Source organism: Columba livia, chromosome 1 (genome assembly GCF_036013475.1).
Source record: "Columba livia isolate bColLiv1 breed racing homer chromosome 1, bColLiv1.pat.W.v2, whole genome shotgun sequence".
Classification (NCBI taxonomy): domain Eukaryota; kingdom Metazoa; phylum Chordata; class Aves; order Columbiformes; family Columbidae; genus Columba; species Columba livia.
The window spans coordinates 94387537-94403595 of NC_088602.1; the positions used below are offsets into that span (position 1 = coordinate 94387537).

Sequence of the window (16059 nt, forward strand, 5' to 3'; positions counted from 1 at the left end):
GGCTGGAGACTTGCTTCCCCAGCAAGCACACAAATAAGTAAATGAATGGGTGGATGGGTAAGTAACTTGGTGCTTAGCTATAACCTGAGTCACTCCCCCACCCCCTCGGGGTGGCTGCGTGAAGGCGATGCTCACCCACAGGACAGGGGACGGTCAGGGTGGGAGCAAGCTGCCAAGGTCCGTGAAAGGCAGGGAAGCCCCTTGGGACCTGTGCTGCCTGCTAAAGCTGGATTAAGCTGCTGCTGAAGCCATGGTGACAGTCTGTTTATCTTTGCTATAAGGTGAGCGTCAAATGCAGTCCTAAGAAGACAAAATAAGAGAAAAAAAGGAAAACTGAAGTCCTCACTGGGACAGACAGTCATGGAAGTGCACTGCTCCACGCAGGGCTATGCCAGGGCAACCAAAATGGTCTTCAACAGCCCCAACAGATCAGGGCTGGGGAGAGGCTGGGGTCAGACCACCCCTACACTAAACACATCCCCACAGTGTCCAAAACAGAGGAAGACACTGCCGTGTGGGCTGACCAGTACTTGGGAGGTGCTCAGGGTTGCATGAGTCTGGCCCAGGGGTCACTCAGAGATGTCACAATGTGGCACAGAGAGGTGCCTTTGGTTCCTTCCTCCAGCAAAAGGAGAAAGCAAACACCACATGCCAGCACATGCAATACTGTTGGCTTTCTGTAAGCAAAATAAAGATGCTTGTTTATTGAGTTGTATATGCAGCAGCCGTTCATTTTCAATCAAACAATAACTTTTGGTAATTGAAGTAATTTTTTTGTTTTTGTTTTTTGCTTTGCTTTCCCTGGCTATCTTGCGATCCACAGCTGCTTCAAGCCTCAAGGCCATCATGGTAAATTAAGGCAGTCAGCATCTGGCTCACTAGAGGCCAGTCAAGCTATAAATATTACCAGCCTGGCTCTTTGTGTTCTCAGTGTGGGGAAACAGCTGGTTTAAGTTTGACTGCACGTTGTCATTTCTCCATTAGTGCAAACACTTCAATATTTCTTATGTGTGAGGCTGGAGTGAAGAAAGGGAAAGAAGGGAAGGGGGTCACTAAAAGCCAAAGCTAAGAAATGATGTTCTGTATATACATAATTTACAATTAGGTTGCTGCCTGGGAGAAGGCTGAAGTCTGACATGGTGATAGCTAGGCCAAAGCCACAACGACTTCCCAGTTGGCCTATAACTTTCATGACGTATTTTCTCTTGTTTTTCTTTTATTATTTTTATAGAAATTCTATTATAATGGTAATGGGTTACATTTCTCAAACTGTATTTCATTTCAAGAGCTTGTAAGACTGTTGTGTTTGTGGTTTCATAAAATATGAAATACCAGGAGATGGGGCCCTTCCCAAGCCACATATGCCTTATTTTGTGGGCAGGGATCATATAGAAAGTTAGCGAAGTAGAGCATGCCAGGCATAAACAGAAGTGACATCTTGTATGGAAACCATAATCCCTCGTGTCTGTGGAATGTCTGCAGATTTTCATCATTAGCATTATCCATCTGTGAGGCCAATGGGTGTGAAATGGTAAAGTGAATTATTTACCGCTTTTATTTTTCTTACCTTCTGCTTTGTCTTAGAATGGCATTCCCAAGATTTACATACTGAACATGCCCACTGGTACTACCCCGATTAAAATAAAACACCTACTAATGAAAGGAGAGAGAAGAGTCATCTCCAAACGTGTTGGGTCAGTGACAACCAAACTACTGACAGTGCCTATGCTGTGCCAGCTTGGGGAACTCCACAACCACCAGTTCTAAACACTCTAGACACAGTAAATACTGTACTGGAAATAAAGCAGTAATGATAGCAATAGTCATAAATAATGACAATGATCATAACTTTTGTGGGATCTTATGTCATTATTTGAAGACTAATTTTATATTTCACTACCCATATGAGAGCTTTTGTTTGCTTAGCACTTTTGAAATTCAATCTGTCCTCATCTCACTCTTAAACTCCTGAAGCTAAATACACAATTTAAGCATCAGTGGTCAATCCAAAATGTAACCATGCTAATTATGAATGAACACATTATCCCAGAGTGGAAAGCTTCTTAGCGAGCACCTGCAAGCCCAGCACCCCACAAAAAGCAGCAAAAAAAAAAAAAAGTAGCTGTACTAGTGGTGAACTGTGTTTGTTTTTCTCCTTGGCAACATGTTTGCTACAAGAACAGAGCCAAACCATGTACACACACACACACACACACACACACACATGCACGCACTAACGTTAAGCTGGTGCATTTTCAGAGTGGAACTTCTTGAAGCAGTCACACATAAAGTCCTCCATGGAGAAGGCCCTGAATTTGCATTTATTCCACTTTGGTGGGTAGTCACTCCACCAACCACCCAGCCAGTGGGAAACATGATTATCAGTCTGAGATAACTAACATCATGTCTTTTTACCCAAGATTAACGTTACTTTATATAGGCAGCTCCAATAAGCACGTTAGGAAAGTAATTCTCTTAATACAGATCTCCCAGCTTTGCTGTGGAGTCATGTGGGGGTTGACTCAAGCCCTGTTGGAGACAGAGAAGAGTGTCCCATTGACTGCCATGGCTTTTGGACCATGCTTGTTGTTTAGTCTGAGCTGAGGTTTACCAAGAATACCAGGGCTGCATGCCGGTGGTAGGCCACCAGATGTGGAAGGGATGGCACTGCGCCTTAGCCGCGGGCTTGTGCTCCAGCGATGGAAAAAGCCATGCCCTTGAAAAACAAGTGAGGTCAGGATGATTACTGCAGACCAGCTCTGTTTCTCTACATGTTGGACACGAGCAAGGTGTGCAAATGCTCTGACTAGATCCACCAGTATTGTACCACAGACCGGAGTATAATGCAGAGGCACTTCACCTAGCTTAAAGCACATCAACTCAGATCCTATGAACGTGATGGTCCTGTCGTGGTGGCATCCAGAGCTCTGTATGGATGAATGCCCCCTCCTTAGTGGCTGGGCACATCAGCTAGCACATGGCTAGACTGCGCAGGGTACCTCAAGTGCTACATATTCAAATTTCCAGGTTTGTATAACACAAAATAGCTACCACTTAGGAGGCTTCACACCAAGGGGAAAAGAAAACCAAACCAACCAAACAAAAACCTCAAGGTCACTGAACTCTGAAAAGTCCTCCTGTGTGTCAGATGCATTTAACCCACTTAGTACAGAGGCTCTTTGATGAAAAGTTAGAACAGTAACATGCAAAGAAAAATGGTATTTCCCAAAAGAGTCAGTACAAAAGATACATTAAGTGATAATTTCATTCTCTAATGGTTTTTGAGCAACAATTGTTGGTACTTCAAACAATATTTTGTACATGATTAAATCTTAATGACAACTAATTACTGCTGGCATTTCTTTAAAACTTGTGTATCAGCCAAGCTGATGTTAGAAAATGTCTGCTGTGCTTTCACTGCAGCTAACTTTCAAAATGTTTTTTCAATTAAATCATCACACTGCTCATGCTAAGTGAAATTTATCTGTGGCCTGAATAAGACTCTATGTTCCACTTCAGTCTCCCTTAAAGAGATTGATTACCTACTAGTGAATGTAGTTCTTCCAAGCTACCTTTGTGTAGTCCCACCCACAGGCATGGTGGAGTCCCATGGGTGAGTATTTTCAGAGACCAGTAAGCAATTCATAGATTTAAACGTTTTTTAAGCAGTACGCAGGGCCTCATGAGAGCACTTCCACAGGAGTGAATTTCACCCTAAATGTATAATATGAATTGTATTCATTCATTGTAATAAAATTGTTAATACTTAATTTGATAAAATATGTAAAGAACAAAAACAGAAAAGTAAGAGTATGAGATGCAGTCTCTGGATTTATATTATAGTGCTTTACCATAACAGGGTGAATCTTTTCATCTGACTCATAACAATAAATAGCAGGAAATAATATTCTTACATTCAAGTGAAAGATTGACTATATGGTAGCACATAAGGTTTCGTTAGATTTATGTACCTGGAAGAAATGTAATGTCTGTGCCAATGTAATGGATTTGAAGAAGCTCAATTTTATACCACCTGTGACAACCTGCATTATATATGCAACAACAGCAAGGTAAATGGCAGCTTTAAATTAAACTTTTCTTGCTTTATTTAATTTAAGGTAGGCCCTTAGGCTATATTTTCTGGTGCTGTGCAGCAGGGTTTAGCTTTAAAAATACTGTTATTGTTGAAGAAAACTGTGTCGCTAATCCCTGCGCAGCACACTGAAAATAACCCTTTAATTTCATTCTAATGTTATTACTCCAGTATTCATAGGAATGCCAGTTTTGAGACTGTTATGTTTTGAGATTTAATGGGGGGCAATTACATCCAAAGTATACCTGGGGACAGTCCTAGCAGAGTGAGTACATTTCTGCTTTGAGTGGGTACTTAATTGTTGATGTGTAAGAGGTTTATTATGCTCCTAAAATTTTATTCCCCCTCCAGGTGACAGAATATATGGCCAGGAACCAGCCTAACGTAGTATGAAGGGAGAGCCAGAGAGCAAAATATCATAAAGCTAACTATTCTCTAGTTACCACTTTGGGGGGTCTGGTACCCTGTTTTGCATCCTCTTTACACTGTATTATTCAGACCCAAGTTCCCCTGCAGGAAGACGATTACAGAGGATACTCCGGAGATCCTAGAGGCAGCACTTTTGCGGCTCTGCAGTGTGGCTGTGGTATTTTAGACTCCTTCGGGACAACCCAGACTTTAAAATGGGTGTTAACAGAGAAGGTACAGTTCTACTAAAAATGAAAAACAGCTCCAAACTCTATAGCTACTGCATGTGTTAATTTTTAACATATGAAGCATTTTTAGGAACTGAGCATTTCATTTAAGGAAATAAATTTATGGACTGCAAATGAGCTATGTACAGAAGGCTTCTGCAGAATAGAAAATGCAAAGCAGTCTACAGAATGGCAGGGTACCACTAATCTGTGCATATAAATTGTGGTCAATATTATGTATGTGACCAAGAGCAGATAATCTGTCACAAAACCAGCCAGACACCAACATACAAATGCCAAAGGCCTAGCAGGACTTCAGAAAGGAAAAAATGGTTTTCAGATTTGTAAGAGGTGCACATATCACACTAACCTGTAGTCAGTTCCGTATTGATGGTACTAATCAACATATCAGAGTACTTGCTATGATTATTTAGCAATAACATATTACTGATAAGTAATTCCATTTTATGTAAGGCTTGAGTGATACACATTTTTTTTCTTCAAATGGCTGGAATAAAGAGGCGTTTGGACCAAGCCCTCAGACACACAGTGTGAATTTTGGGGTTGTCCTACGCAGAGGCAGGAGTTGGACTCAATGATCCTTGTGGGTCCCTTCTAACTCAGGACATTCTATGACTATGATTACATTTCCCGAAGTATTAACACTATATATTGCCTGCACACATGTATATGAGTTTTAGAAATGCCATAACATATTTGTATTTATTAATTAGCAATATTAGTTCTCCATTCAAAGTGTAATATCAAGATCTATTTTTTCAGGCATGTGTTAGGCCTCATAAAATAATAGCTTTCTGATGAAATAAAAAGCGTATGTTAATTACTATAATATTTTTTTATTTTTGTGTTAAATATAAGCATGCCATGTATGCATGCTTTTTTTGTACTGTTAATCTATTATCTTTGATAGTGTGTAAGTTATTTTTCTTTTTTTATTTTCAGCATAATGTCATGTTTTAGGAATTGCAGTGAAGTATGAAATGTCCTTGTTTTCTCCAGTTAGCAACTACACATTGCTCTGTCAATAGAAGAGGCTGTCAAATACAAGATTAATAAATGAAACCCAGTGTCCAATGCTGCAGGTTATTTTTAATTCAATATAGAAACCGTTACATTTCTCCCCATTGTATTTTCTGTCAGAATGTGCCCTTTCAAAAACCAGTGTTCTGATCAAAAACATTTTGCAGTTCAGAGCAGTAACTTGTACAGTCTCTTCCAGCAGCGTAACCTGTGTGTCAGCTCACATGCTGGTTGATATTGGGAAAGAACGGTCACTGCAAGCTGTTCATTTTCTAATGATGGCCATATTAAGCACCTCTGAGTGATGCTGTCCAGAGCAAAACTAAGAACTTAGTCCACATATGCTTCTCAGCTGATTTTCACTTAAGTCCAAGTCCTAATGACAAAGTAGATAGATCTAATACTATTTGTTAAAGAGGAACACAAAATTTCTGACTTTCATCTCTTCTGTAATGGTGGTAAAGGTGATCAGGATGATGCAAAAGTGTGTCACTGGGGTTTCAGATGCCTTGAGATCTCCTGGGTGCCACTTCTTTATAAAAATTAACAGTTCTGCCAGAAAAGTATGAATCAAAATCATGCCTCGTGACTAACGAAAAAAGATTGATTTACAGACAATTCTCCTGATGCTTACATTATATATCCTTGCAAAAGTTGATGTCTGTTTTGCTAGTGACAGTGCAGAAACATTTTATGCAGCTAGTGAAAAGACTAGGATTCCTCTGAAGGAAAGGCAAAGAAAAACGTTGTTCTTCACAAAGAGCAGCTTGGGCAGCCTAAACCAGCAGCCAGTTCCTGTCTATTGATTGTGCAGGTAACCCAAGTACCACCCTAAGTGATTCAATGCATGCACCCACTGACAGAAAACAGGATAAATGAAGGATAAATGATTAGCATTATGAAGACATGTCCAAACAGGCTGTTTACTTCAGGGCTTTTGAATGCTGAATCAATCCCTGGAAAGTATTCTGAGTTCACCTATACAAGGTGAACATACCTTAGGTTTGGGAGATGGGGACAGCAAGCCCCCCAACCTGAATGCGTGACCCACCTTCCAGGCTGTAAAATACACTGAACACAAGCCCATCCTGTCCTGCCTGCCGAAGCCAGGCTGCCCGACAGGCAGAAACACGTGAACCACCAGTTTAGGCCAAAGACAGGGAGCCCAACTCCAGCCCTGTGGCTGGGACACTGCTCCAGTGGCTGTAGCTCCCCGCTCCCTGGGTTACTTCTGTTTTTATCCAACGATGGCACAGCCCCCGGGAGAGACACAAAGGCGCTGAGCACAAGACCTCCCTCAGCTGCATGCTGAAACACACACACATCCATCCACAACAACACTTTCAGGCCTCTCTGGATGGCAAAGCCAGGGCTTGGCTGGCTCCCCTGGCAACCTGCGTGTTTTAGTCGCTGGAGCTGTGCTCCCAAATCAGGGCTTTTACCAGTCTCTGCTGGTTTGGGGCATGATGGCATATGACGGCACATTTTCTACTCTATGTTCTCATCCACAGGCTGTATGGATTTGCCTGGACACCAAATTTAACTGATCTGACTATGAGCACATGTTTTGGACTCGGAAAGGGTCCTGATCTCCTAAATTGGAGTAGAGTCCTTACCAAGGCTACTAACAAGGATTAGACAGGGCAAGTCCTCCACTAATAAAAGACAGTATTACAGCTTATGTTTTTTTCCTTAAACCATCACAGCAACAACCAAATACCTGCAATTCACAAACTGAGCTCTAATATTCAGGCTTGTTAAGTATTTCAGGAATCCAAGAGAACAAATTCATTATTCTGGCTTGATTACTTTAAAAATGTGATTGACGAACAATTTCAAATGGATCTGTATCATCTAGACTCTTCCCTAAAATCTGGGAGTATGTCAAAGCAGGAGTCTCTATATGACTGGCTTTATTTAGGCTTAACATTACAAATTTCTACCACTAACCTCAAAAACATTAGCACTAATTATCTACTCTAATGTACTTTATGGAATTTACACTGAGAAAAACTGTGATCAGTTTTCTTACAGAAATGCCAGAACAAATACTTAGAGGTAATTTTATGAATCAGGTGAAACAGGTTTTGAAGAAATACTCCATTTGTGATTATCTCTGTGCATTTGTTTAGCACAAAACAAAACAAAAAAAAAAACACACCAAAAAACCTCACTGTAATTGTTTCTGAATAAGCAGGCTTGCAAGAAGACCTCCCTTAATTATTTGTATTTGGGTTTCTCGTTTATTCCTGCATATCTCAAATCTTTGACTATTCACTGGAAATTCTGATTTGACTTAGCACAATTTCCACCCTGACCACTGAAAAGCGTAGGTGCGATAAGCTGTCAAACAACTTTGCCCTCCTTGTGGTGCTCATTACACTAGCATAGCAAGTGTGAACAGCAACCACAGTGCCTATGGATGAGGCTTTTCTTCACAATTGATGCTGGGAGATGAGATTAGTAGGCAGGTGTTTGTGACAGAGGGATGTGAAGCACAGTATTCACTGGTACACTACCAACAATTGTAAGCAACTGACTCTGGACCTCTGCCCTTCAGCAACACCAAAGGAAAACTGTTTTGACAGTCAGGCATTTTAAACAGGAATGCACTTGTTTGGATAGTTTCCTTTACAAAAAAAAATCTTCATTGTCCCTTTTCAGGTGGAAGAAAGCCCACAGATTGCCACTATGCTTGGGAGAGCTACCAGTCAATATCCACAAATCCACACTGCATTACTCTTTTCAGTTTAATCCATACAAGTCTCTTTCATAGCAACATTCATAAGAAAAGTCCTCAGACAATTAATGAGCTGACATGCTGTGGCTACTGCCCGTTGAGCTGAGTAATTTCTTTTCCTGTTCCTTTCTGCTTGCCTCCATACATCTGCTATTTCTTCAGCATGAGCACTTGAATCCAACTCCACGGTTATGCTTTTTGGCACTATGTTCACAGTAAATATAAAAGTAAAGATCAATAGTTCACTCCCTCTGTCATTACAAGAATTTATTTCCTGTGCTTCTCTGTCTGGTTGTATTTAGAGCAAAGGCATCTGCCCAAATGACTATATTTTGACAACTTCCACTGAGTGTTAGATCACAGACACCACACCCTTGGATCAGTGGTGTTGCCCCAAACTACAGCAAACTCAGGTTTTGCTAACTTTATTATAAGCTCTTTCAACTAGTGTGCGATGCAAATTCACATCCAAAATGATCCACAGTTGGAGGAAACACAGAAAGGTATTGCACAAGCTCATGAGAAGAACCTGCCTGCAGCATCATTTGAGACTCTCTGTAACACCGGCGTGGGGCTGGTAGATGTGACCCACAGTGTACAGGAGACCTGTAGGCTTTTGGGACAGCAGCTGGTAGCCAGGTGGGGTGTCTTGGGACATCTAAAATGGTGCTAAATTCACAGGATTAGACAACTGAGCTATAACCAATACAAAGAAAAAAAAAAAAAAAAGGCCTTATTACCTTGACCCGTTAACTTGGTTTGGGTTACACTCCATCTTGATGGTGACTCTGGCTGGGGGCTGTGATAACCAGTCTTGCTGGGGAACACGCGGACTCATCTTTGATGTCTGCCCATATTCACTGGAGGAAGAGGCTGTCATCTCTGTCTTTGCAAGGTGGGGCGATCCGTAGGCACACTCAAACAGGGACTGGTCTTCACTCACCACTGATAATGCTTCCTGCAAACCAGAGAAGAGAAGTCAGTGTGACTATGTTTCAGAGAACATATTACAATATCCCCCAAGGGGAAAAGGGCTTGTTCACGTCATGAGAAGACAAACAGCCAGTCTCATACTTAAATACTCATGACTTTTTAGGCACGGCACTGCTGTTAGTGGAGGTGAGGACTCATGGTGCCAGACACACCGTTAGCATATGGAGGGAGGACAACCTCTCCACTGGGAAGACCTTCCCGCTGGTGACTTGAGAAGGCACATGCTACCACTTAGGAAGAGCTGGGTGGGAGGAGAGGGCAGGGTGGGCAGAGAAGCTCAGGCCGTTTGCATCCCAAGTAGGGATGCAGAAGGCCACACCTGCTGGGGGCGTAAGCAAGCTGCCATTGCAGCTTGAACTGCCCCTGTGAGAAGAGACTGAGAGCTGTGCCTTGCTGACTCACTGGGAGCTCCTCTTCCTTCCTCTGGGACTGAAGCCAAGTCCCTTCTGGACAGGGAGCCAAGACACAGCTGGGCACAACCTGATCCAGGGACCCTGCTCTTTCTGCCCACATCTGCTACCGGCTTTGGTGGAGGGAGCCACCGCCAGCCCCAAGAGGATGCCGTGCGCCCCTCAGCTGCCCCTTGCTTTCTGATGGCAACCCTTTCTGCTGGGCTGGCTGGCCAGGCATTCCTCTCCAGCACTGTGGGAAGGGTCTCCTCAGCAGCACTGTGGTTACAGCTCATGGGGGCAGCAGGTTCACCAGGACCCTTGGTGGCAGGACAGCTGCCATCATGGCTGGCTGGTGACCAGAGGGAGCGAAGGTCACCCTCTCTCCCCACAGTCACACATTTGCATTGGCACCAACTCCTTCCCTGCATTATCTGGAGCCAAGTCATGTGAGGGAGGTGGTGTCCGAGCCTGGCTCCAGCAGGCAGTGTACCCGCTGGACCCATCGGGACACAGTGGGAAGGGCTAATGTTGCCACAGAGACCTGTTCTGCTCAAGCCGAGGCTCCCTGGCCAAGGGAGCCAGTCTGGGCTCCCACCCTTCTGCTGGACCCCAGTGCTGCACAGGCTTGGGGGGCTTCTCCTCCAAGGAGAGTAAGAAGGGTAGGCATGATCTCTTCTGTCTGGTGACCAGTGACAGAACTCAAGGGAATGGCAGGAAGATGTGCCAGGAAAGGTTTAGTTTGGATGTTAGGAAAAGGTTCTTCCCCCAGAGGGTGGTGGAGCACTGGAACAGGCTCCCCAGGGAGGTGTCACGGCCCCAAGCCTGACAGTGTTCAAGAAGAGACTGGACAATGCCCTCAGACACATGGTGTGAACTGTGGGGTTACCATATGCAGGAACAGGAGTTGGACTCCATGATCCTTGTAGGTCCCTTCCAACTCAGGACATTCTATGACTCTATGAAAACCAACTCTCCAAGGCAAGCCCCTCTCTCCATGGGCTACTTAGGGTAAACATGGGGTGTAAGGATGTAAATGAACAGTAACCCAAAGCACAACTCCCTCCTCCCACCCTGGTGCTATGGCTCTGCCCTGAGACGAAACAGGACAGGGGCAGCCCAGCACCTCGCTCCCTCCTACACGGCCCCTGCCAGCAGCCGGGGAGCAAGCCCCAGCACTGGGCTGGCAGAAGAGGCTTGGCATGTAGCACGCCAGATGACAGTAGCCATGGAGGCATCCAGCTGGCGCTGACTGGAGATGTGGGGGCCAAGGATGGGTGTGGAGGAGGAGCTCGAGCCAGATTTGGAGCAGGGTGCTTCACACATGATCGCACCCTCGCGAGGCAGCGTGTGTGGGCCTGCACCATTGCCAGCCCTGCTGCTGATGGCCCATGGCAGCATGATAAAACCGTGTGGCCCTGTCAACAGAGGAGGATGCACTGGAGAGAGAAAAGAGCCAGAGACATGGGAGTCTTCCGACTGCAGAAAGCCGGGCGGCTGCTTGCAGGCTCTTCCCTTCCCAGCTGCTGCAAGACGGCTTTGCACAAACTCCAGCGGTTGAATGCTGCCTTAAAAGTCAGCAGTTGTATTTGTTCATTATGAGAGGTTATACATTTGTCATTCTTTTCATTCGTCTGGTTTGTGAGCCCTTGGGGTGCATTCTGTTAGTATTCGGTTTTCTCTGCAACTGCAAGGGCTGGAATATCACTTTATTCTTATTACTTCTCATGAAAATTGAGATCACCCCTTAATCTCTGGGCTTGGGGAATGGGATCTCAAGCAGCCCTCCAAATGCCATGAGGCTCGTGAATGAATCACTAACTCTTCCTGCCACAGGTCAGGACACAAAATTCAGACAGCAATCTGCACCATTTCATTACTGCTATTCACATATCGTTTGAGTTCTAAGGTCACTGTCAAGCTATCACCATTAATATTAACTCCCCAGGTAGCTCCCCTCCTTGCTTTTCATGCTTTTCCCCCAGTCTGCATCTAGCTATTGAACTTCTGCTTCTTGGGTCCCTGGGGGTGTGAATGTGCTTCTGCGAGACAGAAGGGATGACAAAATTACACATCTCCTTTTTCCCTTGCCTCTCAGACTCCTGTGGGTCACTGGCCTGCCTGGTTGTGCTAAAAACTGCTGCTGCTGGTGGTAGTCTGAAGCTTTTCTGATGACACATTTCTGGGAAAGCCTGCAACTGGGTCCTGGTCTTCAAGAAGGCACGGGGGGAGATGGTTGGTGGTCCTTTGCTCCCCAAAGTTTGCTCTCTGGCTATAGTGGGCTGAAGGACAGCAGGGGGTCTTGATATGTTTGGGTGGTAAAGTAGTAGGGATCATATCACAAGAACTAAAGAAAGAAAATGTTACACTGGAAGGAAAATAGAAAGTTCTTTCTCAACTGTCTATGCAACCTTTTCATGAATATATATATATATATATATATGCACACAGCCTGGCCAGGTGATCACAATGTATCCCACGCCTGAGACTATTTACTGCACAGTTCCCACTTTTCTGCCCCAGTGTAGAGCTAATACATGAGCCAAAAAACATATAATCAAATGTTAATTTTGGAAGTGCTATCTCCAGTAAATAAATGAAAGTGTGAATTATATGAGAGAAAGCAAATACAAGGTTGCAAATACAACAGGCAGAATATTGTAATCTGTAGAACATTTGCTAATTGACTTTTTTGAACAGGCATCAAACGCTATATAGTAGATATATTTCTCATTCTCCCCCACACAAGCAAAAGAAAGCAAACATATTCTGGTTCCTATTAACCCAGACTCTACTTAATGTAAGTTAATTCAGGAATGCTTAGGATAAATATAAATTAAAAAAAAAAAAAAAAAGAGTTTTCTATTTATTTGCATTACTAATGACATTACTGTTGCCATAATACTGCTTGAGCCATGGATACACAATATGTTGCATAAAGAAGGCAAGTACATTTTAAAGTCCTCAGCAAAACAGCAAATACTGGAAATACGAGCCAAATTAATAAGATTTGTGTGAGTATTTAAAAGACTATGGCAAAACCAAGCCAAACATAAATAAACCCAAGAGACAGACTCAGACTTCACTTTTCAGGAAAAAAATGCCTAGTGATTATTGAGGAAAAAACCCCTCAGTTTCCTAGCTAGAGTTTTGTTCTGATTTAATATCAAACACTCACCTGCACTCCACCATGCTAGTTATCAGTGCGCACTGACAGGTCTGTAGAGGCTCTGTAGCTATAACCAAGTTTCTGCCAACTTTTCATGCTCTTGGGTTGGCCCTTATGTGGAAAGCTTATTAACATGTACTTTACAAAAGAGAGTGCCTCTGAAATTTTACTCCAAGTCCTCACTGATCTTTGCTGGCCTGTCTTGAAGGACAGTAGGACATGTATCACCCCTCCCTTGAGCACACTACAAAGGTGAACTGGCCATCTAAGCTTTTGCATAGTTTTGAAGAGTCAGCATAACTAGAGAACATGGTCTGAACTAGATTTAGCCTTAGTCCCTCCTCAACTCAACATCTTTTCTCTACTCGCACATAAGTAAGATTGAGGTTTCAGTGTGGGAAACATATAAATTATGTTTAGCATCTGTTTTGCAACTACTCCAGACAGCCCAGACTCAGGAAGTCATACTGGTGGTCTTCTCCTTCAAATGCAGCCAAGACCATTGATGTCAATCTACTAGCAACCACTATGGGCGAAATATGTGGTACCTGCATATCCTCACACACAGGAAAGAGCTATCTGCAACACATGGGTGGGAGTTCTGTGTCCAGGCATGGCAACTGCTGCCTTTCTTCCTCTCAGTGATCTTAAAAGGTGAGGATTTCTGGACCAGGCATTTCTGCATCCAGTGACTTTGCAAGACACAGTGATGCTTCAGATTCAGAGGTCATACAACCTGATATAATCTCATGTGAAACTCAGTGTGGGAAAGCATAGAAATAGTATCAAGAAGCATGAAGCATTTCTCAGCTATACAAGAATACTTGATAACTGGCATAATTTGGTATCACCCAAAACAGATAGAAAATATCCTTCAGCTGTTCCTCACATGCATTGTTTCATCTTGTCTTTCCTTGATTTCTCTTTATTAGTTAAAGCTTTCAAGTCTGAACCCTATGTAAGCTGTGAAAGGAAGACTCTAACAGCAATCTACTGTATTGAACAGCTGACACAAAACAGTCTGGGTGTTTCTTTCTTAAATACAAGTACTTAAAAATGTGCTTGCTGTTATAATTCTAAATGCAAGTTCCTGGACCAACTGTAATATAAAAATTTCCAGCATTCACTATCATAAAGAACAGACACATAGTTTGGCCACATAGAAACATAGACAAGACTATTGACACTGACAATGTTTGGCAAGGGTTTTTTACATATGGTTGCCAGTTCTCTTTTTAGTAAATACTTTTCCTTACTCATTAACATCTTAATTTTTTTTTCTTATCCATATTAATGTTGCTTCTGGAACAGTCTGGCATCCTGAAGTAGTAAGTGGGGAAAAAGCAAGGTAAACATTAATAAATATAAAATAGATGCATTACAAGGCTCCTTTCAATCTTGCCAAGTTTTGTACCTTTATGGTGATAATTTTAGTAGTGGATGGGTCATCTTCCCGGATTTCACATGACAGTAACATATTCTGATGACATCTCAGAAATGAAGCCTTTAATTTCCGGTAACCAGTGCCTATGTTAATTTAATATGAAGAAAGCAACACACACTGCTTACAGTGGCAGGTGGGAAAGGTCTTTCATACAAGTCTTGAAGTAGAGCTGTTGCTAATATTATCCGAGGTCAATACTGGACATGAATCTTCTTGATTTAATCTTCCTTTCTCCACATACTTCATCTCATGACATCACCAGCAAAACATTAAAATCTGTTTCTTTATTAAGCCTTTTTTGTTTTTTAATTGCTTGTACTATTCATAACCTGGCTTCTTATTTGGACTTTCCATACTAATGATAAAATAACAAAATGTCTTCTCTATTTGGTTTTCGCCTATACTTCACTGATAAGTTTTTTAAAAAAAACCCAAACAAACAAACAAAAAAAACCCCTCAAAACCTCCATGACAAATTTGTAGAACAATAGGCACAGCAGTGCATAGTAGGCATAAAGTCATTAGGACAAAGCTGTTTACTTAATCAAATGCAAGATTACTTGGCCTAGAAACATGAAGTTACAGGAAATATGATTGAAGTAGTTCCCATCATGAGAAGTGTATGCAAGCTAATTTGTCCTTTATACGCAATGTCAGGAACTAGGGACAAAGGCCTTTTTTTTCTTTTCTAAAGCTTCATCAGACTTAAGAAATGGTTGAAGACCATGAGGTGTACAGTTGTCTAGCATAATTTGCTTGCACTAGGGGTTATCGGGGAAAAAACGACTGCAGTAGGATTTTAAAAGACTATGGAGGCTATTCTAACCTGGTGATGCTTTTTCTCAAGTTAATTCTGATTAGGGAACAAACATGACAGCTTCTGTGTGAAATGCATTTATGCACAATCCCTCCTTGTCATCAGCCCAGCTTCCACTTTAGAAATTACACCGTTTCTATTCATTTGTACAGCAATCAAATGGAATCCTGTTTCCAGGTAGTACACTTACTGTATGTGTATGTATGTATGTATATATCAAAATATTCAGTTCTGTTTTTTTTTTTTTTTTAATTTCTTCAAATATTTCCATGGTTTAGTGCTTAATCTCTGTAATAGAGAAGGTTTAGTAGATCTTTTTAATCTACATTGACTATCCAAGATCTATCACATTATTTGCTTTTCAAAAAAGCTTCAAGAACTTTGAAAGTCAAGAACTTACTGGCCAGCATTACTCACTGCCAAAATACCAGCAGGCAAAAGTACACCAGTACAATGAAAACCATCGGCCACAAACCAGGACACTGGGCATGAACTACATGTAAAGAGGAGGATGCATGAGGAGATATAAATATAGCAACAACTCTCATTTTATGTTGAGAGCTGCTGCAGAAAGCAAAATGCACTCATTGCTTGTGGAGTCAGCACTCCCACACTCCAAAATGGACCTGTTAACACTTGACTATGAGAGACTTGCAAAAACACTGCAATCGAGAACTTTTAATTAGCTTTGCCATATGTCATTGTATTTATATAATCTATTTTTGAGATGAGTTCTAT

The 16059-nt window shown here is 42.3% G+C and overlaps 1 protein-coding gene across 11 annotated transcripts in view; it reads right to left on the reverse strand.

The window, feature by feature from the left end:
- ERG (ETS transcription factor ERG) overlaps window positions 1-16059 on the reverse strand; it is a 149608-nt gene that overhangs the window by 24443 nt on the left and 109106 nt on the right. For all 11 annotated transcript variants that reach the window (XM_065068077.1, XM_065068034.1, XM_065068027.1 and 8 more), the window contains one exon: window positions 9250-9467. In XM_065068077.1, the coding sequence (XP_064924149.1) occupies window positions 9250-9467 (218 nt within the window). The remainder of the gene's footprint in view (window positions 1-9249; window positions 9468-16059) is intronic.